The following is a 23,616-nucleotide window of genomic DNA, read 5'->3' on the forward strand; positions in this document are numbered from 1 at the left end:
CCCCACACTGTGGACACTTTAATTAGCCAGTCAGCCTTGTAGGATCAAGTGTGAAAGTTCAAAGTTCACCGTGTTGGCTTTGTACATGTGGAGGTCAGATTTTGTTTAGGTCCCTCAGTGCTGGGAAGGCTTGTTCCTAGGAGCCAGTACAGAAGATTGAGTAGGCAGGAGGGCAGTCTTCAGGAGAAATAGTTGGCAAAGCCATGAAGTCGGGGGGGGGGGGGGGGGGGGGGTGCGGATCCCTGAATCATGTCAGCTCAACTGGCCTGATTTTTCTCTGTCCCTCTGTCTGGCATGAGATTTACATATAACATATAGTAGGAATATCACACCTACAATTAAAATAACCAAAACCATAGTGTATCCTAAAGAAGTGGGTAAGAGGTGAGGGAAATGGGCATTTTAACCAGCTAAAACACAATGCCCTTTAACTGGATCAAATCTGTTTCCCCTCTATACTTTGCCGTCTATACTCTGACTAATCCACTTACTATTTGGAGTATTGGGGATAACTATCTTCTAATCTGTGTTTCGCTTTGAGCCAGTTTGATTCCATAGCTGTAAGCTCATGAGTGGCTGTAGTCTTAGGCAAGATTGGTCTTTAATATCTAAGTTTTTATATTTTATTGTGACTGATAATTTTATCTGGACTATGATTTTGGTATTGTGTCAGAATTTAGTTTGAGGAAATAAGTAGATCGTATTATTATATCAAAAATTAGGTAACAATGTAGTTCACTTTAAGTTCTTTCTTAACAAAATAGCCCCCAGCCCTGAAATGTTAATAACAGGAAGAATCAAGAGGTCATTTATGTGAGAATATGGATTCCATGGATTTGGGTGGGTATAACCAAATCTCATTTCTCATTGATATTCAGAAAGGGAGGTGGGGCCCCACCAGGAATCATTTTGTATTGATTTTCTCATTGGCAAGATATGGATGTTGTTCAGTATTTTATTTTCAGCCTGGCTAGCTTCACTATGGGGTACATTAATGACATATCAGGAAACATGGATTCATGGTGTATAAAATACCATGAATATTGCCATTATATACTGATTGGTTTTTGTATAATTTAGATCAAGAGAGCCCAAAGTCTTTGAGTAGCCCTAAGAAAAATTAATACAGTCAAAGTTACTTGAGGTATTAAAAAGTCTAACCATGTTGTGGGTTCTTCCAGAGCCCTGGCTTTGTTCTTAGTGTTTTTAGTATGAATACCTACCATAGTAATCCAGTTGGTTGACCCAGTCAATAGTCGTCCACTTCCCTTAGTGGGGGAAGTTTATTATTTTTATCTCTAAGGGTCTGGATTTCAGAAATGGACTTTTTCAGAATTCAGAAATAAGTCTCTTGTCAACTTAAAAAAACTGGATTTTTCTTTTTTTAATCAAAATTATACAGAATAATGAGAGAATTCTTTTTATGACAGTAGCAAAATTTTTTAATCTTTTTAAACATGTAGATTTGCTTTACATAAGACCAAGGCAAGCAAGCATTTTTAAAAAAAACAAGAATCAGCCGGGCAGTGATGGCACACGCCTTTAATCCCAGCACTCGGGAGGCAGAGCCAGGCGGATCTTTGTGAGTTCAAGGCTAGCCTGGGCTACAGAGTGAGTTCCAGGAAAGGCGCCAAAGCTACACAGAGAAACCCTATCTCAAAAAACAAACAAACAAACAAAAAAAAAAAAAACCAACCAAACAAACAAACAAAAAACAACAAAACAAACAAACAAAAAACCAAGAATCTCACTTGTAGTTGCATTAAAACATGGTTTTTAATATTTAAGGGAAATTGTAAATATCTGAGACAATGGTTAAAATATCAAAATGTGAAAGGATTTAAGGGCAGTGGAGAATACTCACCAGGTAAGAGTGCTTGCCACCAGGCCACCAATTTCCCAAAAAGGGTAGAGTTCAGATTTAAAAGACTTGATGAGAATGTCTTTGGCTAGGGCAGCTAGGTGCTCTAAGCAAATTTAACCATGCTGGTTTGTTCTGTGGTGTTCTTTTTCTTGTAACTGCCAGTCGAGGGGGCTGAAGATTGGAGGTACAACCAAGATTCTGTCATACTTTATAAATATCTGTCAAGTAAAATTTAATGGTTACAATATAATTTCACAAGGATGCCCCAAGTAGGAATACTTTTCTTTTGTTTTTTTGTTTGTTTGTTTGTTTGTTCTGTTTTGTTTTTTCAAGACAGGGTTTCTCTGTGTAGTTTTGGTGCCTGTCCTGGATCTCACTCTGTAGACCAGGCTGACCTCGAACTCACAGAGAACCACCTGGCTCTGCCTCCCGAGTGCTGGGATTAAAGGCGTGCACCACCACCACCTGGCAGGAATACTTTTCTTAATAGAAGTTTTCCTGCTGCATAGACAGTGGTTGTCCAGTTAGGAAGGCTTACCCCAATGGGAAAACATACAGACTTAGCAATTAGATAAAATGTAATCACCATGTTTTTAATAGCCCGTTCACTAAGGGGATTGGAACATAAAATCCTCATTCTCTAGGCCAGGTGTTCAGTGCTATTCTGTATTATTAATAACATCACTATTTTTTTTAATTTTGTAAACAGAGAATCAAACTCTAGTTCTTTGTCAGTGTGCAGAATTTCATCCTTAGAACTTTTAAAAACACTTGTGTGTTTATTCATTCCTTCTGCATGTGTGTGTTTGCATGTCTGCCACGGCATGCAGAGGGAAACTTGCAGAGGACGTCTGGGGTGGGGCCTTGCCCTCCACCTTGATTGAGACAGGATGTCTTGTTCCCTTTTGCGTATGTGGACTAGCTGGCCCTTGGAGCTTCTGGCACACCTGCCATCTCTGCCCACCACCTCCCAGTAGGGGGCACTGGGAGCCCGGGGACCTGGGCTGCTGCGTCCGGCCTTTGTATGGTCCCGGGGATGGGATCTCGGGCTGTCAGGCTTGCTCAGCAAGTGCACTGAGCCCCTTCCCCAGCTCCTAACTCTCACACATCTGTTTGACACACATGAGCTTCCGAGGTTTTTTTCTCGCCTTACCTTTTCCATTTGGAAGAGCCTCTACTTTTAGGACAAAAGTCTCATTTTACAGTATAAAATTTCTTCTCCTTTAACCTTTATTTATAAAGATTATATACATAATTTCCTTTTAAACGAGTCCTCACTCTGTAGCCTATACTATCCTCAAACTCACGGCATCCCTCTGCCCCAGCCCTGGCGTGCTAGGACTGCACTCCCAGCCTAAATCTAATCTATAATCTATAATCTCCTTTGCTTACTTGATTGTTTTCTGTCTTGTGTTTCTTTCCAAGATTTTAAAATTAAGAAATTATTTCTAATACAATAAAATAATTTTATACTTTGATAAAAACCCAAGAAACTATCTGAAACACAGGCAGAACTTGTTGACAGTCCATGAGATGTTGGAAGGGGGTGGTCTTACCAACAAGTTTAGCATAACAATTGGTGAAATTATTGTTAACCACTGTTATAGTAAGCACTTAGAAGCCGCCCTTGCTAACAGGATTGCCTCCTCCTTTGGACCCACGAGGCAACAAAAGGCTGGATGGAAATCTGGGTCCTGCCTCCATCCTGTGTGTGTCTCCTTTGCTTTGGGGTCTGTTCTTTCCTAGAACTTTTCCTAATGACAGGGCAGTGGCTGTCTAGCTGGGGAACACTTTAACCCAATGGAACCGTACAAACTATAGACTGCCAGTATCTCTGTTGTAAGTGTATTACCAGTTCAATGAGTGTCTAAGTTACTTTGTCTCCCTTCAAAGCTGAGGACATAGAAGTTAGTTATTGTCCAAAATACTTTATAAAAGCTGAGCTTTAGTTACATTTATGATCAAATGAAGCAGATTAAGATCACCTGTCTACATGTTGCCTTTTGTAAACCTTTAAGTAGACAGCAGCTGGTTTTCAAATGGCCAATTTGTTTTGTTTCATTTTGTTTCCAGTCCCAAAGTCTGTGTGTAAGATGTGTGTGTGCAGGCGCATGTCTTGACGTACAGGTGAAGACCACAGGACTGCTTTCAGAAGTCAGCTCTCTGCTTCTGTCCTGGGATCTAGGGGTGAAGCTCTGTTTGTTAGGCTTACACAGCAAGATTTACCCACTGAGCCATTTCAGGGACCCTAAGTTAACTCTTAAGTACCTTTATTTAAAGGGACCGCACAGAAATAAGGATCAGAGTGCATGTTTAATACAAATAGAAATTCACCTACATGGAGCTTCCTTAAATGAAAGCAAAATGCAGTCTTCAGAATTTATCTTTAGTTCTGACACAACCTCCAGAATTTTCTCATCAGTTTTATGTTTTTTAACATCTCTTCAATTTTGATAGTTTCTAAAACTTTTTTTTTTTTTTTTTTTTTTTTTTTGTAAATGAGCCTTTCCATTGTTCCTTTTTCAACATTTTTCTTATCTGTAGCAGTGTTTTGCCTGCATGTGTGTATGTGTGCCTCGTGCATGCCTGGTGTCCAAGGAAACCAGAAGATACTGCCAGATCCCCTGAAACTGGAGTTACAGATGGTTGTGAGCCACCATGTGAGTGGTGGGAACCAAAATGGGGTCCTCTGCAAGAGCAGCCAGTGCTCTTAACCACTGAGCCATCTCTTCAGTCCCCAGTTTATTTCTTAAATGTTTTAAAATTCCAGTTAATATAGGCTACCCAGTTATTATCTTTAATCCTATTATCTATGTCTTCTAGTTTACGTGGAAAACATGGGGGACTGTGATACACTCCCCATCTTCTCAAATGCTTATAAATTGAACCATAATCATCAATCATAAAAGCAGCTAGAAGGTAAAAATAGAAGTTTTTCTTCAAACATCTCTTCCTTCCTTGCATCTTGAATCTGTTTCCCATTTTTTCTTTAAGAATCTAAGCATCTCTGAGCTAGCTTAGGGAATTTGCTTTTGTATCAGATCTGTGTACTGAGTAGTCCCCTGGGTTGCACTCTGAGCTTGGCTCCTGGAAATTTTGCCTACGTAAGCCAGAAGAGGGTGTCAGATCCCCTGGGACTGCAGTTACAGCCAGTTGTGAGCTGCCTTGTTGGTGCTGGGAATTGAACCTGGGTCCTCTAGAAGAGCAGCTATTGCTCTTAACCACTGATCTACCTTTCCAGGCTTGAGTCTTGAGTTTATACTGCATGTTACAAAAACAGGAGGAGGCTCCAAGTCACTAGGTGATCAACTCTTAAATGTCTTCCTGGCTGAGCCAATGTAGTTACGTAGTTATTACCATTGTAGAAATGTGGCAGTTTGGGGTCTTCCTTAGGAGAACCTTTACACATCCTGGGTGTTTCTTCTGACACATTCATCATTTGTGGCTATAGGGATAAAAGTGCCTGTGACATCTTAATAAATAGGTTCTCACAGAATTTCTAAACTAAAGGGGAAAGATTGCAATAAGCAGGAGAAGCCAGAGAAAAATATAGAATTAGATAATTTAGAAGAATGATAAGGGAAAAAGACAAATGCTAACAAATAAATGTTCTGAAAACAAACCAAGAGGCTATACAAAGACATTAATAATGGGAAGATAAAATAAAGAGAATATTCAAATGGATGGGTTAAGAATAAACTAGAGAACCACTGACTAAACCAAAGGGAGGTCTGCACCCCCGAAGGACTCACTGACATATACCCGTGGGGGCTTTATGGGCAGTTGTTACCAGGTGCTGAGCCAGTAGAGTCCTCCAGAGAAAGTCTTTGGAGCCCCACGTTGGGTGCCAAAACTGTCAGTGCAAAGCACCTCTGACCTCACAGGCAGTAAGAGTTTATTCTTGAGCCGCATATGTGTGACCATAGCCTGTGAATGCAGATTCAGTGTGTTCCAAATAACATGTTATATTGTGGAAATAGTTTTGTGAATGTTTATAGTTACAGAACAAAAGAAAGTCGTAACTCAAGGCACTGTTGGGAGTTTTAGGTCATTGGTTATAGCAAAATGGGAAATGGCTGCTATGGGTTTCATATTATCTGATGACATTCTTGGCTTAGTTTTCTTTTAAGGTAGTGGTCTGTTTAACACATTCCAAAATGTTTCACTTGATAATCACAAGGATGGTAGGTCAGAGTCAGAGGTGAGCAATGAATGGCCATCAAGGGGGCTCAAGATAACCCAAGATAATTTGCTTCTGGATTTGTCATATTCCCTCTATCCAGAGCTATGCAGTTCTTGTCAGTCAGTTAGCCTTGTGGCCTTGTACATGGATATAACTTTCCTTCAGTTCATAAAATAAAGAAGGGGAAAGAAGTATTTGTGAAAACTGTTTAGCTACATGAGAGAGTACAAATGGTTTGTTAACAGACACTTGTGTATTGTATTTATATAAAAATATGCTTATGTTCATTCTTAAGAGGACATATCCATTTGATACTACTATGACATAATGCCAAATTATGGATAATATATAAAGAAAGCAGACTTCAAGTTTTAGAGACTGAGATGTCCATGATTTCTTCCTGTGTCGTACAGAGTAGAGAGCATCATATGGCAAGAGAGAAGAGTGAAAACTTGGGTCCCCCTTGCTTTCTCTTCGTTTTGGAGGCACGAGCTCGTGTACCCACTCTGACCTCAAACTTACTATGCAGCCAAAGATGGCCTTAAACTCCTGACTCTGCTGACTGTGCCTCTAGAGTGCTAGGACTACAAGTATACGACACCATGCCACAGGCTCCTCCCTCCTTTTTCTTACAAAGCCATTGTCATCATAGAGACCCCATTCTGATAGTCTTATCTAACCCCAATTACCTCTCAGCACCCCACCTCCAAATATCATCAGTTTATGAATTTGAGGATTAAGTTCCTAATGTTCGAATTTGGGGGATGCATTCAAGCCATAGCTTCTGTCCCAAATTCATGTTCTCCTCACATGCAAAGTAGTCAGTTCCCAAAGTCTTGTTCCAGCACTAATTCAAGATTCCAATGTCTTCAGTGAGTTGGATGAGACTCAATTCATTGTGAGGCAAATCCTCCCTAGCTGTGGGCCTGTGACTTTAAACAAGCTGTCTCCCAAAGGACAATGATGAGACAAGAGAGGGACAGATCTTCCCATCTGAAAAGAAAGTAGCAGGCCAGGGGGGTATGAATTGGTCTCAAGCAAACACAAACTGAGAAAGCGACAGTAAAGCTGGAAACAGTCTGTTTGACTCCATGTCCCTCATGTCGGGCACACTGGTGGAGGTTGGGCCTCCCCGACCTTGGGGGGCTTCCATCCCTATTGTTTTGTTGGGCTCAGTCCAGGCAGAAGCTCAGTTTGGAGTCTCATATTGACAGTTCTCCCAGGCAGGGGCCAGTCCTCTGATAGATCTATAGTTCTTGGGTCTAAAGGGTGGTTCTGTTCCCATGCCTCCATGAGCATTTCCCTAACAGGATGCTTTCTACACTGACTCCGCCACTGTGCCAAATCTCTACTTGGCCCTCAGATAGTCCGTGATGTTATTTGGAGTCTAGGTGGAGGCAGCTATGGACCCACGGCTTTTTCATTGTGCAGGCTTGTGGTCTTAACACCATGGGGATGTGGCAAAGGCTTGCTGCTTGTACCTCCATAGCAACAGGGCCAGTTCCATTGGGTGCATTTCCATGGTTGGGTGGTTGAGGAGCCCTGTGTCAGAATGCAAGGGGCCCTGGGTGGTGAGCCCCCAGTGGGATGCTCTGGGCCTGGCCCGATACCCTCTTGCCCTTTTGGTGCTCTGGGCTTGTGGTAGGAAGGTGGCCTCAAAGATCTCTGAGTGGCATTCCATTGTGTTGATGACTAGCACCAGGCTCCCTTCTAGCCCTGTGATCTCTTTAACAAAGGACTATTGGTATTCTCTCCGGCACATGCTTTCTCTTTCCTGCTCTATTTTTTTTTTTTTTTTTTTTTTTTGGTTTTTCGAGACAGGGTTTCTCTGTGTAGCTTTGCGCCTTTCCTGGAACTCGCTTTGGAGACCAGGCTGGCCTCGAACTCACAGAGATCCACCTGGCTCTGCCTCCCGAGTGCTGGGATTAAAGGCGTGCGCCACCACTGCCCGGCTTTTTTTTTTTTTAAAGATTTATTTATTTATTATGTATACAATGTTCTGCCTGCATGTATATCTGCAGGCCAGAAGAGGGCACAAGATCTCATTATAGATGGTTGTGAGCCACCATGTGGTTGCTGGGAATTGAACTCAGGACCTCTGGAAGAGCAGTCAGTGCTCTTAACCTCTGAGCCATCTCTCCAGCCCTCCTGCTCTATTTTTTAATGACAGATTCCTCTCTAAGTTCTCTTTGCTACCCTACCTCACTGTATGAGGTTGGAAGTAGCTACGCTACAGTCTGAATACTTAATGCTCAGGTGTTTCTTCCCTCAGATAGCCTCATTCCCCATTCCATGATGGCTGGGCCACAAACACAACATCACTGTGATCTTTGCTTGTCCAGTTTCTAGTGTTCATTCCCAGTTTTGGAGACCTCCAAATGTCCTTGGCCATATCTCTAACCTTTTCTTTTTTTTTTTTTTTTTTTTTTTTTTGGTTTTTCGAAACAGGGTTTCTCTGTGTAGTTTTGATGCCTGTCCTGGATCTCACTCTATAGACCAGGCTGGCCTCGAACTCACAGAGATCCGCCTGGCTCTGCCTCCCGAGTGCTGGGATTAAAGGTGTGTGCCACTACCGCCTGGCCCTTGGCCATATCTCTCCCAGCTATTTGATCATAATTATACCCAGAGTCTCTAAGGAGATGGAGAATTTTCTACAGTTTATACTCTGAAACTTTCAGTGTTCCATGTACAGCAACGTATGCTTTTTCTAGCATTCTCGAAATTCTCCTAGCCTCTGCTCATTGTCCAGTTTCAGAGCTGTTTCAACTTGATCAAGTATTCATAAATTGCTGTTAGGTTACTTTTATGCACTAAAAATGGAATTGTTAAGTTAATGGGGGCCTCTTGACAGCCCGACGGCCTGAGTTTGATCCCTGGGTTCCATCCACATGGTGGAGGAGAAAGCTGACTCTCAGAAGTTGTCCTCTGACCAGTGTCCTAAGTGTCGTGTTTGTGTGCCCTCTGCACACACGTGTTTAAAACACAGTGGTCATCTCCAGTTGGTAAAGTGCATAGAGAACAAATCTGAGTCCCGGATTTCAGGTTCCCAGCACTTACATAAAAGCTGGGTGTAGTGGTCTATGTCTGTAATTCCAGTGCTGGGGACAGAGATAGGTGGATCCCAGGAGCTCACTGGTCAGCTAACCTAGCTGCAAGAGTGAACCCCAGATCAGTGAGAAACGTCTCTAAAAAGAAGGGAAAGGGGGCTGCAGAGATGACTCAGCAGTGAGCACTTGCTATTCTTGCAGAGGACCTGGATTTGATTCCTAGGACCCACATGGTGACTCACAACTGTCCCTAAGTCCAGTTCCAGGGGACACAATACCCACTTCTGACCTCTTTGGGCATGGGGCATACATATGTTACATAGACATACATACAGGCAAAGAACTTATATATGTAAAATAAATCTAAAAAAAAATAGAAGTTTAAAAGCTAGGTACAAATTTGTCCTCTAATCTCCATAGACAAACCATGACACATGATTGTGCCCCCTCACATCACACACACACACACACACACACACACACACACACACACACACACAAGAAATTAAAAAAACAAGTGGAAAATGATTGCAAAAGATACTAGTGTCACCGGGCTGTGGTGGCGCATGCCTTTAGTCCAAGCACTCGGGAGGCAGAGGCAGGTGGATCTCTGTGACTTCGAGGCCAGCCTGGTCTACAGAGTGAATTCCAGGATAGCCAAGTCTACATAGAGAAATGCCATCTCAAGCGAGAGAGGGAGAAAAGGAGGGAGAGAGACAGAGACAGAAAGAGAAAGAGAAAGAGGTGGGGGAGGAAAGGAAAGAAGAATAAACCTAACTGACAGTATGCTAATCAGAAAGTGGTCACATCTGGGCTGGTGGGGAGTGACTAAAACAAAAAAGGACATGAGGGAACTTATCAGAACAGGTTTTATGTAGTCATATATATGCATATAGTTCTCAAAAATGCACACACCTGAACACTATTGTGCAAGTCATACCCAAACTGAAAGCATGAATCAGAGAAAAAATTGAAGTTTTTTGATACTGGACTGGAGAGATGGCTCTGTACTTAGGAGCAGTGGGTGTTCTTCCAGAGGACCTGGGTTCGATTCCCAGCACCCACATGGTGACTCCCACTCATCTGTGACTCCAGTTCCAGGGGATCTGATGCTCTCTTCTGGCCTCCATAGGCACCAAGCACATGCATGGTACGCAGACATAAATGCAGGTAAAACATGCATACACATAAAATAAAAATAATTTAAAAATAAAATAAATAATATATGCTATCCCTAAAATTTTCCAATGAACAAGAGGGAAGGAAGGAGGGAGAGGAGGGAAGGGAGGAAAAGGCAGAGGAAGGAGGAACAAGTGCTTTACACTGACAAAATTTTAGGCCTACAAGAGGTCAGGGAGTGACCCTGTAGCTCCGCCCCCTCTCTAGAGGGGGATGGTCAATCTTCCACAGACCATTTAATTGGTGGGTAACATGACAACGTGGAAGAAAATCAGTTCCTGAGTTTACATACAGCAGCATTTAAAAGTGAGTGGTTTGGGATCCAGACTTCTCACTATCAGGACATTCCACAGTGAAAGTCATGATGTGCATGGGTAATTGATACTTTGGCCTCATAAAGCTGACACAATCAGATTTCATCATGTTTTACAGATACTCCATCTTTGCAATATAAAACTTGGGTTTAATATCCTGTACAGGGCCAGGGGACGTATCCTTGTGTAGAATAATTACGCCAGCTACTCTACACTAACTGAATTTCTAGATAGGTTTCATTTCAAATTTGTGAATATTCATAAGTATGACTTAAAGGTAAACCAACAAATATTTAGCCGGTTAGCTCAGCAAAAATAGCTTTTTACACTGAAGGAGTTAATGTTTTCATGGAGATAGGTAGGCTTATCATTCTAGTTGGTAAACCTCTGATAAGCTTTGTTTTGTATATGTGGGGTATGTGTACATGTTCATGTGGATGTGTGCACATGTGCATATTCATGTGTGCATGCAATTAAAGGCATGTGCCATCACCACCTGGCTCTCTTTTTCCTCTCTCTCTCTCTCTCTCTCTCTCTCTCTCTCTCTCTCTCTCTCTCTCTCTTTCTGTTTCAGACAGAATTTCAAGTAGTCCAGGCTGGCCATGAACTAGCTTTGTAACTGAGGATGAGCTTGAAGCCCTGGCCCTTCTGTTTCCATGTCCCAAGTACTGAAAATAAAGACGTGCACAACACCCAGGCTCTATATGTATTTTTATGTCTATAGAATCATAAAACATGTTGATTTCTATTTTAGCCAATAAAACTTCTGAGGTGTGAATGGTTGTTGCATTGATAAGTATACTGTCTATCTGTGTGGTGCTGAAGTTCTAATCAGGGCCTTGTGAATGTTAGGCAGAGTGTTTCCCAATGAGCGGCGTCTCGGCCTAGCAGAGCATCCCCTTTATTGTTGTGTGGTATTCTGTTTTACAGATGCACTTCAGTTTGAGGGATATTTTGATCATTTTTAGTTTAGAGTTCTAATGAATAAAGGTGCTATGTATATTTTTGTACAGGTCTTTTTGAGGGAAAAAATATTCTGCTTGATAAAATACTTAGGCATGAAGACTGTGTGTGGGAACACAGATGTCTGACTTGACTGGAGTAGATAAACTCTTCCACGGGGCCTTTTGTGCCCTATCTCCCCAGCAATTAGCATTGTCAGCCTTTAATTTTAGCATTCTGGTGGGTGGGTGGGGAAGCATCGCTTACTGTGGTTTGAATTTGCATTTCTCTAATGACTAATGTGGGCTCCTTTTTACGTGCATATTGGCTTTTTGTGTATTTTCTTTTGCGTAACATCTGTTCAGGTATCTGCTATTTAAGATCATGTTAGGATCATCTCTTTTTATTGTTCTGTGTGGTGCAGTGGATCTTTATTCTAGATACAAATACTTTGTCAGTTACATGTCCTGCAACACCATTCTTTCCAGTCTATGGCATGTTTTTCCATTTTTGAAGTAGTGTCTTTGGATGAAGAGCATTTTTAATTTTGATGACATTTGTCTTTCCTTTCTTCCTTCCTTCCTTCCTTCCTTCCTTCCTTCCTTCCTTCCTTCCTTCCTTCCTTCCATCCTTTCTTTGTTTCTCTTTCTCTCTCTTTCTTTTTCTTTTTTAACTGTATAATTTTTGAAATCTTGTCCAAGAAACTTGTGCCTGCCCTTGTCACCTAGACTGTCCACCTTTAAGAGAGTAGATATGTGGATAATTTGATGAGCTGTAATTAACTGTTAACATGTTTCGTCTAGAAGCTTTTCTATTCCAGGTTTTACAGGTAGGTCTATGACCCGTCTCCAGTATTTTTGTGTGTATGGGGAGGAAGGTCTTTCTAGTTGTGCATACACATGTCCAGATGTTCCCGTATGTGTTGAAAAGACTGCCTTTCCTCTTTGATTGGCTTTGTTGTCATTGCCGGTGTTGAGAATTGACTAGCTGCATGTGCCTGTGCATTTGTTTATGCACACACATAAGTAGATGGGACTTTAAATTTTTAAGTTGTAAATTTACTTATTAATTCTCACAGGTTCTAAATAGATTCTATGCACAAAATCGTGTTATCTGCAAATACATAGCTTTAGCTCTCCCTTTGTATCAGACCCTAACCTTTCCTTTTCTTCCCTTATTACACAGTATGGGGTTTCTAGTAAAACAGCCAACAGATGTGATCAAAGCAGATCTCCTGGCCTTGCTCCTGCTTTTAAAAATCACTCACTGATGTCCTTCGCCAGGCCAAGAAAGTTCCTCTTCAGTCTTATTCTGCTGAGAATTGCTGTGGTGATTGGACATCGAATGTTTGCCAGATTCTGTTTCTGCACTTGTTGTGATGATCATGTGATCATGTCACTGTCTTCTGTGGTCTGATCATTGGTTATATGTGTGCACTGGGAGGAACAAGATTCTCTCTGGTTACTGCATTCCTTGCATTTTACAACTTTCATATTGTGTTGACTTTCCCTGTCCAGCAAAGCACTATACACTGGGTGACTTGGGACTGGAAAAGTAAGGTCAAGACAGATTCCATGCCTGGTGAGTTCCATTTTCTGACTCATATCCAGATTTTTTTTTATCATGATGTTGATAGAATAGACAAGGGAACTTCTGGTGCCTCTTTCATAGGATGTGAATCCCATGCATAGTGTGACATTCATTCATTCATTCATTCATTCATTCATAAAGACAACTTCATGACTTCTTCACCTCCCAAATGCTCCACTTCCAAATGATTACTTGGAGTGTGTGTGGGGACACACATGGTACTGGCTACAGCTTGATCAGACAGCAACAGGAAATGGACTGAGGCACTGGATATAGCTTGAGCATGTATGAGACCTCACAGCCCATCCCCACAGTGACACACTTCCTCCAACAAGGCCATACTTACTCCAACAAAGCCACACCTTCTAATAGTGCCACTCTCTATGAGTTTATGGGGACCAATTACATTCAAACTACCACGTGTGGCTATTTAAATAGTAATTAATTGAAAGATGAGATAATAAGCATATGGTTCAGCTTGCTATGTACATTGTGTGCATTTAGAACTAGGGACAGGTAGATACATTACGACATCGTTTTAGAAACACTGGCAAGGTTTTGGAAGATATCAGTAAGAAAGCATAAGATAAGTAATAGTATTGAAACAGGCTGTGGAGGTAAAGTCAGCAAGGGTAACTAACAAATGAAACATCAGAAGAATGGGAAAGTAAAGAATCAAGTGACTGGGAGTTCAGGCTTGGGCAAGTCATGGTGCTCATAGTGGAGGGTCATAGTCAGCTTCAGCTGTCAACTTGACACAAGCCAGAGTCACCCGGAAAAAGGAACATCAGTTGAGGAAATGTCTAGATGAGATGCCCCCTGGGCATGTCCGTGGGGCATTTTCTTGATCGCTGATTGATGTAGGAGGTCCACCCCCACTAAGAGAGGTGCCATCCTCAGGCAGGTGGGCCTGGACTGTATATATAAGAAAGGTGGGTAGCTAAGCAAGCCACTGAGTACCATTCCTCCATGGTTCCTGCTGCAGACTCCTGCCTTGGCATCCCTAGATGATGGACTGTGAAATGTAAGATAAAATAAACCTGCCGGGCAGTGGTGGCGCACGCCTTTAATCCCAGCACTCAGGAGGCAGAGCAAGGAGGATCTCTGTGAGTTCGAGCCTGGTCTACAGAGCAAGATCCAGGACAGAGAAACCCTGTCTCAAAAAAACAAAAAAACAAACAAAACAAAACAAAACAAAAAGATAAAATAAACCCTCTCCTATGCAGGTCGCTTTTGTCATGGTCTTTATCCAAGCAACAGAAAACAAACTCAGACTTGGAGACAGAGACTACTGGGAGGAAGTCAAGTTGTGGGGAGGGTGGAGAGTTTAGTTTTAGAAACTCCAAGCAAATAATGTTTGTAAGTAGATCAGGATTGTTTGCTTGTTTGGGCTGGATCTTTAGCCCAGGCTAACCTCAGACTTGCAGCGCTCCTCCTGCCTTACCCTCTCAAGTGGGCTACGGGTGTGGGCTACTCTGCCCAGTTCACGGTTCAGGCTTTTAGTTTCAATGTTGCTAAAGTAAAGGGTGTATAGAATCACCATGGCAGGGGGCGCAAGACGTGGCTCAGTGGTCAAAAGCACTGGCTGCTCTTCCAGAGGACCCAGGTTCAGTTCCCAGCTTCCACATGGTGGCTCACAACCACCCTTAACCTCAAGTTCCAGGGAACAAACACCCTCCTCTGGCCTCCTTGGGTGCTGCATGCACGTGGTGCACAGAAAATAAAAATATAAAAAATGGCCACGGCAGTATTAGAGTCAGAATACAAAACTCTGGGATGACCCATGTTTGAGAGAGGAGCACACTCTAGTACAGTGGCACTCAACCTTCCTAACGCTGTGACCCTTTAATACAGTTCCTCATGTTGTGGGGACCCCCCCCCAACCATAAAATGATTTCGTTGCTACTTCATAACTGTAATTTTGCTACTGTTAGGAATCATAATGTAAATATCCGGCATGTGGGAGATCTGACACGTGACCCCTGTGGTTGAGAACCACTGCTCTAGGTGAAGTTCATGGATAATGGAAAGGAACCCCGAGAGAGTTGTCGCTGAACTCAGGCAAGCATTATGAATGAATTGTTAAATAATAGCAGATGAATTTCTCAGGCAGGTGTTACATATAGATAACTGACAAACTTGGCTTAAATCCATTTACCTTTTTAAAGAAACAGCAGATGCCTTCAAATTATTCAATGCTTTTATCTTAGGCTCCATTCATCCATTACCTTTATGACTTAACGTTTATTCTATCCCAGTGTGTACTGATGCTCTTCTAGGGATGAGAGATACAGGGATAAACAGAAGTTGTGTCATGGTCATTCTGGAAATGAGAGGCTCACAATAGAACAGCTTGCATAGGCTCTGTGAGGAAAGAGAGGGGGGCCCTGTGGTGTGCCGGAGGCTGGAGGAAGGAAGTCACCGCTCGCTCTCCTGTGTGTTCCTCGTGCTTGTTCTATGGTATGGATTGCTCTTTCTGCCTTGTCACAGTATGGCCTTCCGTGGTAACCTACAACTGCTCAGAATTCTGGAGACTTGGACCTTTGTATTTCTTCCTGCTTTAAGAAAAATGGTGACTCATAATCGAGCAATTCATTTCTAAATTAGCCTTAAAAGTAGGGAAACAGGAAAAAAGTCTCAGTTGCAGAAATAACATATGCTCAACATTAGTGTGAGCAATACAGGAAGCCATGAGGAAGAACACAGTCACAAAAGATGTACCACCGAGGAACCCTTGTCATAAGCATTGAGTTCCCGCCGTTGCATGTATCCCTATAGGCATGCAAATACCAGAGGATAGATGGAAATAATTTCATGTAATTAAGATTCTAATATATATGCTATTTTAAATGTCATTTAAAATACATTTAAATGTGCTTAATTTCACCTTTTAAAGATTAGCATAAAAAAGAACTTTCTAGAAAGGATCTTTAAAGAGGCAGTAATTACTGAGTGGTAAGAATTACTAAATGCTCACAAAAAAATGACATAAAAACATTTGAGGTTTTAATAATTTTAAAAAGTTATGTTTCTATATATTTAACTCTTACAGCTTACTGTGACTTGTAATAATGCGGCCTTCCTCTATTTGGGATTTAAACCCACCTTATAATAAAAATAAACTAGATTTATTCCTGTTTATGATGAAGTCTGTTTCTCAAGGATTAGGCTGTGCTCCACCTGTAACTTTGACTACAAATGGTTCTGTACTGCCTGTTCCAGGAAACAACATTCATGCCTGTGTTTCAGAGTGTTGTGATGACCACCTTATTATGACCACTTTGTGATGACCACCTTATTATGACCACTTTGTAATGACTACCTTTTTATGACCACTGTGTTATGACTACCTTGTTAGGACAACCTTGCAACTGTGTCTTTGATTCAGGAGGTTGTTATGACCAACTTGTTCTGCTTCTGTAACCCCACCTATTTGCCTACCAAATCCCCCATTGGAAACCCCTACTCCTGAGTTATAAAAACCCTTTTCTTCCCCTTGTCCAATGTTGATCTCTTGAACCCCACCTTAGGGAGAGGCAGCCCGTGTACACAAATAAAGAAAGCTTGCTTTAATTAATTTGGCCATGGTTTGTTTGGTGGTCTTTCTCCTTTCATCTGTGGGATTAACATTTGCTGTAAGGGATGAGAAGTTAATGCTTTCTCCCCAACCCACCCCCACGGTTGCTCTTTAATGGCGATTGTATTGTCACATTTACATACCTTGGTGCTGTCTAATCCATAGGTTATTTATTCTCATTGTGGTATTTAAATGGATTTAGTTCTAGTCAACATCTCTTGTGTTAGCATCTCTGGCTTCCAGTCCTTGATTCTGTTTTGCTCAGCTAGTCTTGTCAACAGTTGGTTCAGGAGCAGCCAGGGTCACCCCTGAAGTCTTCTATACTTGGCTGAGCTGAAATTTGTCACACACCCTCCCACACACACACAATTGCTAATGTTTCTGTTTCCTGTAATAGGAATGTTTTTTTTTTTTTTTTTTTTTTTTTAAAGATTTATTTATTATGTATACAGTGTTCTGCCTGCATGCCAGAAGAGGGTGCCAGATCTCATTACAGATGGTTGTGAGCCACCATGTGGTTGCTGGGAATTGAACTCATGACCTCTGGAAGAGCAGCCAGTGTTCTTAACTGCTGAGCCATCTCCTCAGCCCAATAGGAATGTTTTAAACGAGGTTTAAAAACAGACAAATCAGAGCCGGGCAGTGGTGGCGCACGCCTTTAATCCCAGCACTCGGGAGGCAGAGGCAGGCGGATCTCTGTGAGTTTGAGGCCAGCCTGGGCTACAGAGTGAGATCCAGGACAGGCACCAAAACTACACAGAGAAACCCTGTCTCGAAAAACCAAAAAAAAAAAAAAAAAAAAACCAGACAAATCGGTTTACTGTCTTTTGTTACAGTTTAAAACTTTATGTAAGTGTATGTGTGTGCACACACACAATGGGGTAGATGGAAGTCCAGGGAAACCTTGGTAGTGTTGGTCCCGCCCACCTTTGTGTGGGTTCCAGTGACTAAGCTCATTCGGCCAGGCTTGTGTGGCAAATGCTTCTTCTACCTGCTGAGCCACCTTGCCCTCACAGGTTTACTCTTTATTGCATTTTTTTTGTTTCTGCTTTTGCCTTTTGGAATCAGAATTGCAGTTTTTTGAAGCATATTTGTGAATTCATGCCTTGGCATGGCAGAAGCACCACAGCTGAGGACCTGGGGAGGTGTGAACTTCGGGGGTGTGAACTGGGGGGGGGGGTGAACTGGGGAGGTGTGAACTGAGCAGAATTAACCAAGTGTCCTTGCCTTCCATTCTAGAGATCATCGACGACCTTGCCAACCTTGTGGAGAACACAGATGAGAAGCTCCGCACCGAAGCCAGGCGGGTGACCCTGGTGGACAGAAAGTCAACTTCCTGTGGTAAGAGATGACAGCCGCCCCAGCCGCCTGGGGCTGGCTCTTGTTTGCGTGCTCTCTGCTGCTGCTGTTGCTTACCGTGAAGAGGCGCCTGCCCTTCTCATTAGCAGCAGCCCCATCTGACGAAGCATCAAAATTGCTACAAGATACTTAAGTCTTATTCAGACAAAACATATTGCTAAGGTTCAGAGGGTGTAACGTTCATTCTTTTAAACTCTGGGTTGGGAATCTTACCTGTTTTATAGAAAAGAATGGTTTGAGATATTGTCTAACAGTATGCAGTTTGGTGGTAAGTCTTCTGTGTTCTCAAGGCAGTTTTGTTTGCTTTGTGCCCCCCTTTAAAGCAGAAGCTGAATTAGTGTCCTCCCTGTAGAACAGCTAAGAACGGCTTCCATCCTCGTGGTATGCCAAAGATAAGAACCCCAGTGGTTGGCAGTGGTGTCTTTGCCGCGTCCTGTTAGTTCTTGGTGCTTATAAAACAGGGATTCGTGTGTTGACGGAAGAGTCCATTAGAGGACTTAGAATGCTGATTTCCAGGCCTCCAACCAGAGGCTCCCACTGAGGAGGTCTAGGGCAGAGTTCAGGAGTGCGCATTCGGTTTCCTGTGAGGGTTGTATTTGTCTCACCCATGCAGCCCTAGACCCAAGGTCTAGACCTAAGGAGAGGAGCCGCAGTGGTACTCACCACCTCATTTCTGTTCGGTGCCTCATCTCATAAAGGTGCAGCAGATCCATTGAGTTAACATGTCTATGAAGGAAGCACAGTGACAGTTTAGTGACCTGGACACTCGCTTGCCCTGTTGTGTGGATTTTTTCATGTGAGAAATATAGCAACATCCCTATCTACCCCTGTACAAGTAATTCTGACAAGGTTGTCCACTTTTACAAGAAAACTGAGGCCTGGCAGATTTAATGTATGCAAGAATTAAACCCTAAGAGACAGAGGTGGGAAGGAGGCCACATGTTTTATCTTTAGAGTTTCAGGTTCTAGGTATGAAGGACAAAGTCCTTGTGGCCAGAAATTTCATAAGAGTGGTAAGGCACAGAGGGAACTCTTTGCTGTGGCAGGAAGCAGAAGGAAGTCAATTGCAGGCAGAGCTACCAGGCTGGGCTGCAGCCGATGGGTGAGAGTGGATGGGTAAGAGCAGGACCCCAGGTGCTGACATACACCAGGTCCCACAGCGCTCCGCCTCCCTAAAGCTTGGGAATCCGCATCTGCCTGACCTCTCACCTTGTTGCTCCCTTCTCTGGAAATTTGGTGTAAGCCTCCATGACCTCAAGGCCTTTTGCATTTCACTTACCCCCTCAGTACCTCATGGATGCTATGGCCAAGTTCTGCTGCCAGCTTGAGATACGGCATGACGCCTCTTGGGCCACTGCTGCGGTGGTCTCTGTGTGCCTTTGTGGCTGAATCAGAGGAAACACTTCCCTAAGCAGTTTGGTTCGGTTGTTTTTGAGCAGGGAATCCCTTCAGTGATCTCTCGTTTCAGGCATGCTCTTTTCGAATGCTTTGTAGTTTCATATGCTGGAGTACAGTGAAGTATGAGTCGTTTGTTTGTTTGTTTGTTTGAAACAGAGTGTCATGTAGCCCAGGTTGGACTTAAGCTTGAAAACTCATGATCCTCCTGTCTCCACCTCTCAAGTGATGGAACTGTACGTGTGCACCACCATGCCCAGTTCATGTGTCCCTGGGGATCGAACCCAGGGCTGTGTATGTGCTAGGCAAGCGTTCTGCCAACTGAGCTACATCCCTAAATCCAGCAGGTTCCTCTCTAATGGCACTATCTCTCTAACAATTATAGCTGCGTTAGCTATACCACCTTATTTGAACTTTGAACTGGCCCAGACCCCTTTTCTTGCCAAGCTGTGCAGTTCCACATTGTTCTGCCCACGGTAAATTTGACTACAAGCAGTGAAGAATGGCCACGCCACTTTCTGGATGTCATGCTGTTTTGAAATTAACTCTACCAAACAATTTATTCTAATTCTTTTTTTCATTCATCCTCACTCAAAATTCTAGGAAACAGGCAAACTGAAGCCAGATTGATTACCAGAATCTGACCGCATTGCCTCTAGTGCAAGTCTCAATAGGGTCCTCTGCCCCACCTTCTCTGTCCATATTTCTGTCAGCATTCTACTCGCCCACACTTCTACCGAGTGGCTAATTGTGCTCCGCTTACAGCGTTCTGGAGCTTCTTTAGCTGGCAGCTCCAAACTCTTCCCCATTCTTCTCCCAAACCAGTCCGTGGGCCTAGGAACCACTTGGCCAGGCTTATCACAGCCACAGCTCCACTTCTCGGCACTTTCTCTTTGAGTTATTTTCCTCCCACTGTGATCACATGCCTGACAAGAAGCAACTCAGATGGAAGGGTTTATTTTCGCTCATGGCTGTGGGAACAGTCCATGGGGCTGGGGGTGGGGTGGGGGTCATGGTGGGAGCAGCTTGTAATTTGGTAGCAGGAGCATGAGGCTGCTTGCTCACATCTGGACAGAGCGAGAGGCAGGAAAAGGGAAAAGCTGATCCTTTATTTCTTTTTTATTTTATTTGTGTGTGTGTGTGTGTGTGTGTGTGCATGCATGTGCCTTTTTCCCTCAATTCAAACCCCAAACATGAAGAGTGCCAGTGTTTATTTCTCTCTTTTTACTCATCCACTGATGGCCAGGAGCTAATGCGATCACCATACCTTCCCCACAGCCATGGACATTATCTCCTGAAGCATGAGCCAAATGAACCTTTCCTTCCTGAGTTACTTCCTGTTGGGTATTTAGTCATAGCAGTGAGAAAGTAACTCACAAGCCTCCTGGGAGGGGCATATTTAGCCATAAAGGAAACTTCAGATGAGCAGGAACTGGCGATGGACCATGAACTCGATCTGGGTAGACCTACAGTATTAGGATGATCAGGCATGGAGTTGTGTGTCATGGGTGGGTGGGCGCATGTGTGAAGATCAGGACAACCTGTGGGAGCATGTTCTCTCCCTCTACCACACAGGTCCTGGGAATGGAACTCAGGTCAAGGCTTGGCAGCAGGCACCTTTACCCACTGAACCATCTCACTGGCCCCCAATTTTACATTTTTTTAAAATATTTTACGTGTATGAGTTTTGCCTGAATGTGTATATGTATACCATATGCAGGCGTGGTGCCCATGATGGCCAGAAGAAGGCATCAGATGCTCTGGGACCGGAGTTGCAGATAGTTGTAAGTTATGTGGGTGCTGGGAACCAAACCCAGGTCCTCTGCAAGAGCAGCAAGTGCTCTTAACCACTAAGCCATCTCTCTAGCCCCTCAGTTTTGCTTTTTAAATCAAAAGACTTGAAAGGATCTAAACAGAGCAGAAAACTGTTTCGTAAAAAAGTAACATAAATGATTTAAAAGGGTACCAAATAGAACTTCTATAAATTAAAAAAATAAATGAAACTAAAAATTAATCTACATTGTTAGTACCAGCAAAATGAGAGTCAACCAGAGGGCAAACCAGGGGACAGAAACAGAACCCAACTATATTCTGTTTTCATGAGTGTTAGTATCAAATGCTGTGGAAATGTATTTAGTCTTAGTAACAGCGGACTTGAGGAATTCGAAAGGGACAGTCCAGAAGCCCCACAAAGAGCAAAGAATGAATCACCCACTCTTCTCAGATGCGAGGCTGCGTTTTCTGGGTAAATATGAACACATGCATGCAGGCAAGGTGTGTGGGGCTTGGGAATTAATCTCATCAGCTCACTCAAGTGTCATTGATTGCGGTTCACATGACACTCTCAGACTGTGTAACTAGGAAGGCTCGAGCGAGGTGTGGTGAGCAGGCGGCCCATCATTCCTTTCCTCAAAGGGGCGCAGAACTAGGTTGTAAACCATGAAATGGCTTTTTGTTTCCCTGGTGTGTACGTATCTCCCATGCCAGCCTGACATATCAGTCATAGATGCTTGAGCAGGGGGCGAAATTCTAGTTATAAATACAGACCGAATCACAAGGGGCCACACAGGAGAAGGGCCTGGTGATGAATTTGTTTGTTCGGTTGCTGACAAAGGACTCGAGCACTTCTTTGTGAACCTTTCACTCCAGAGCCCGCGCTTGAAAATTTTTCCTGAGATCTTTGTGTGGCTTTTTCCTCCCTTTTCTTTTCCCAGCCTCACCCCCGTGATAACATCAAGTAGAAAATAATGCTGTTTTTTTCCTGGATTGTAAAGGCAAATTAGACTGATAGGTTCCCCTGGCTCCTCAATATATTTTCAGATCTGTTTCTTGTATTAAGGACATTTACATAAAAGTGGGATCTTTGTAATTGCAGTTTAAATATTCAGTGTGGCTGATCCTCATTAGAATTCAGAATAGAACCTTGTCTGAGTCTGAGGAGAGAGCCGATTGTGAAAGCCCAGACTGGGAATTCTCAATGACCGGAGCCCCGCTTCTCGGCATATTGACTATTACGTAATGTTGTCTAAGTGCGCCCGTTGTGATTCTAGCGTTCCTGTGATGCGGTTGAAAATCAGGCCTGCTGACCTTGCACAGACGCTGTCTCCACCTGGAACCACTGCCCCTACCTCCAGCTCCCCTGGAGGTGCAGCAGGGTCAAGGGTGCGTTAGCGTAGTCCATTATGGGTGGCGGGTGGCTACCACTTGCAGCCTGGGTGACTAGGAAAGTTGTTTGCCCTCTGTATATCTCTTTCCTTCTCTGTAAAAGAAGATGATGATGATGGTGGTGGTGATGATAACGACAGATGAACATCCCTAACTGAAACTTCAGACTGTGAAGTGCCCCAAACTCCATGCCAATTGCCACACAAGCTGATATGCCACAGTGGAAAAATCTCACACCTGGCCTCGGGTGCTTAAGTTTCTGTGAAAATGCAGTTGCCCTCAAACAAGTGTGCCAAATCACCCTTCAGGCGGTGTGCATACAGTGTGGAATGGATTTTGTGTAATGTGTAATGAATTTTGTGTTTAGACTTGCTTCCTGTCCTCAGAAGATTTAAATATTTTAAAATACAAAAATATCAAAAATCTGAAACACTCCTGGTCCCAAGCAGTTTGGATAAAGGATGGGATGCTGAGCCCACAGTAATATGCCTCGTTATTCTGTTGATGTGCTGAGGATAAGTTGGGAGCCACCGTGGTTGTTACTAGTTGGTTCTTAGGATCAACTATGTTATCCTGTTGACTTAAGTCGGTTGGTGACATAGGTAAGACTTGGAGGCACCTGTATCTTTCTTTCTTTTTTTTTTTTTGGTTTTTGGTTTTTCGAGACAGGGTTTCTCTGTGTAGCTTTGCGCCTTTCCTGGAACTCACTTGGTAGCCCAAGCTAGCCTTGAACTCACAGAGATCCGCCTGGCTCTGCCTCCCAAGTGCTGGGATTAAAGGTGTGCACCACCACCGCCCGGCAACCTGTATCTTTCTTAACCAGCACAGAGAAGCCTTTAAGAAGAGCAAATTATATAGGAATGTTGTAGAATCTTTTAATTAGAAAAGGAGTTGGGCTGGTTTTTTGTTTTGTTTTGTTTTAATGGAAATTTGAAATTTTATGACTGGAATCATTATTAGTCCTGAAATTCATTGGTGCCATCTCATACTATGTTGTTTGT

The 23,616-nt window shown here is 43.0% G+C and overlaps 1 protein-coding gene across 1 annotated transcript in view; it reads left to right on the forward strand.

Moving 5' to 3' along the window:
- The window catches only part of Stx8 (syntaxin 8), a 251,618-nt gene that overhangs the window by 134,170 nt on the left and 93,832 nt on the right, over positions 1-23,616 (forward strand). The window contains exon 7 of the mRNA XM_059270937.1: positions 17,936-18,037. Within this exon, the coding sequence (XP_059126920.1) occupies positions 17,936-18,037 (102 nt within the window). The remainder of the gene's footprint in view (positions 1-17,935; positions 18,038-23,616) is intronic.

Source organism: Peromyscus eremicus, chromosome 8a, assembly GCF_949786415.1.
Source record: "Peromyscus eremicus chromosome 8a, PerEre_H2_v1, whole genome shotgun sequence".
Classification (NCBI taxonomy): domain Eukaryota; kingdom Metazoa; phylum Chordata; class Mammalia; order Rodentia; family Cricetidae; genus Peromyscus; species Peromyscus eremicus.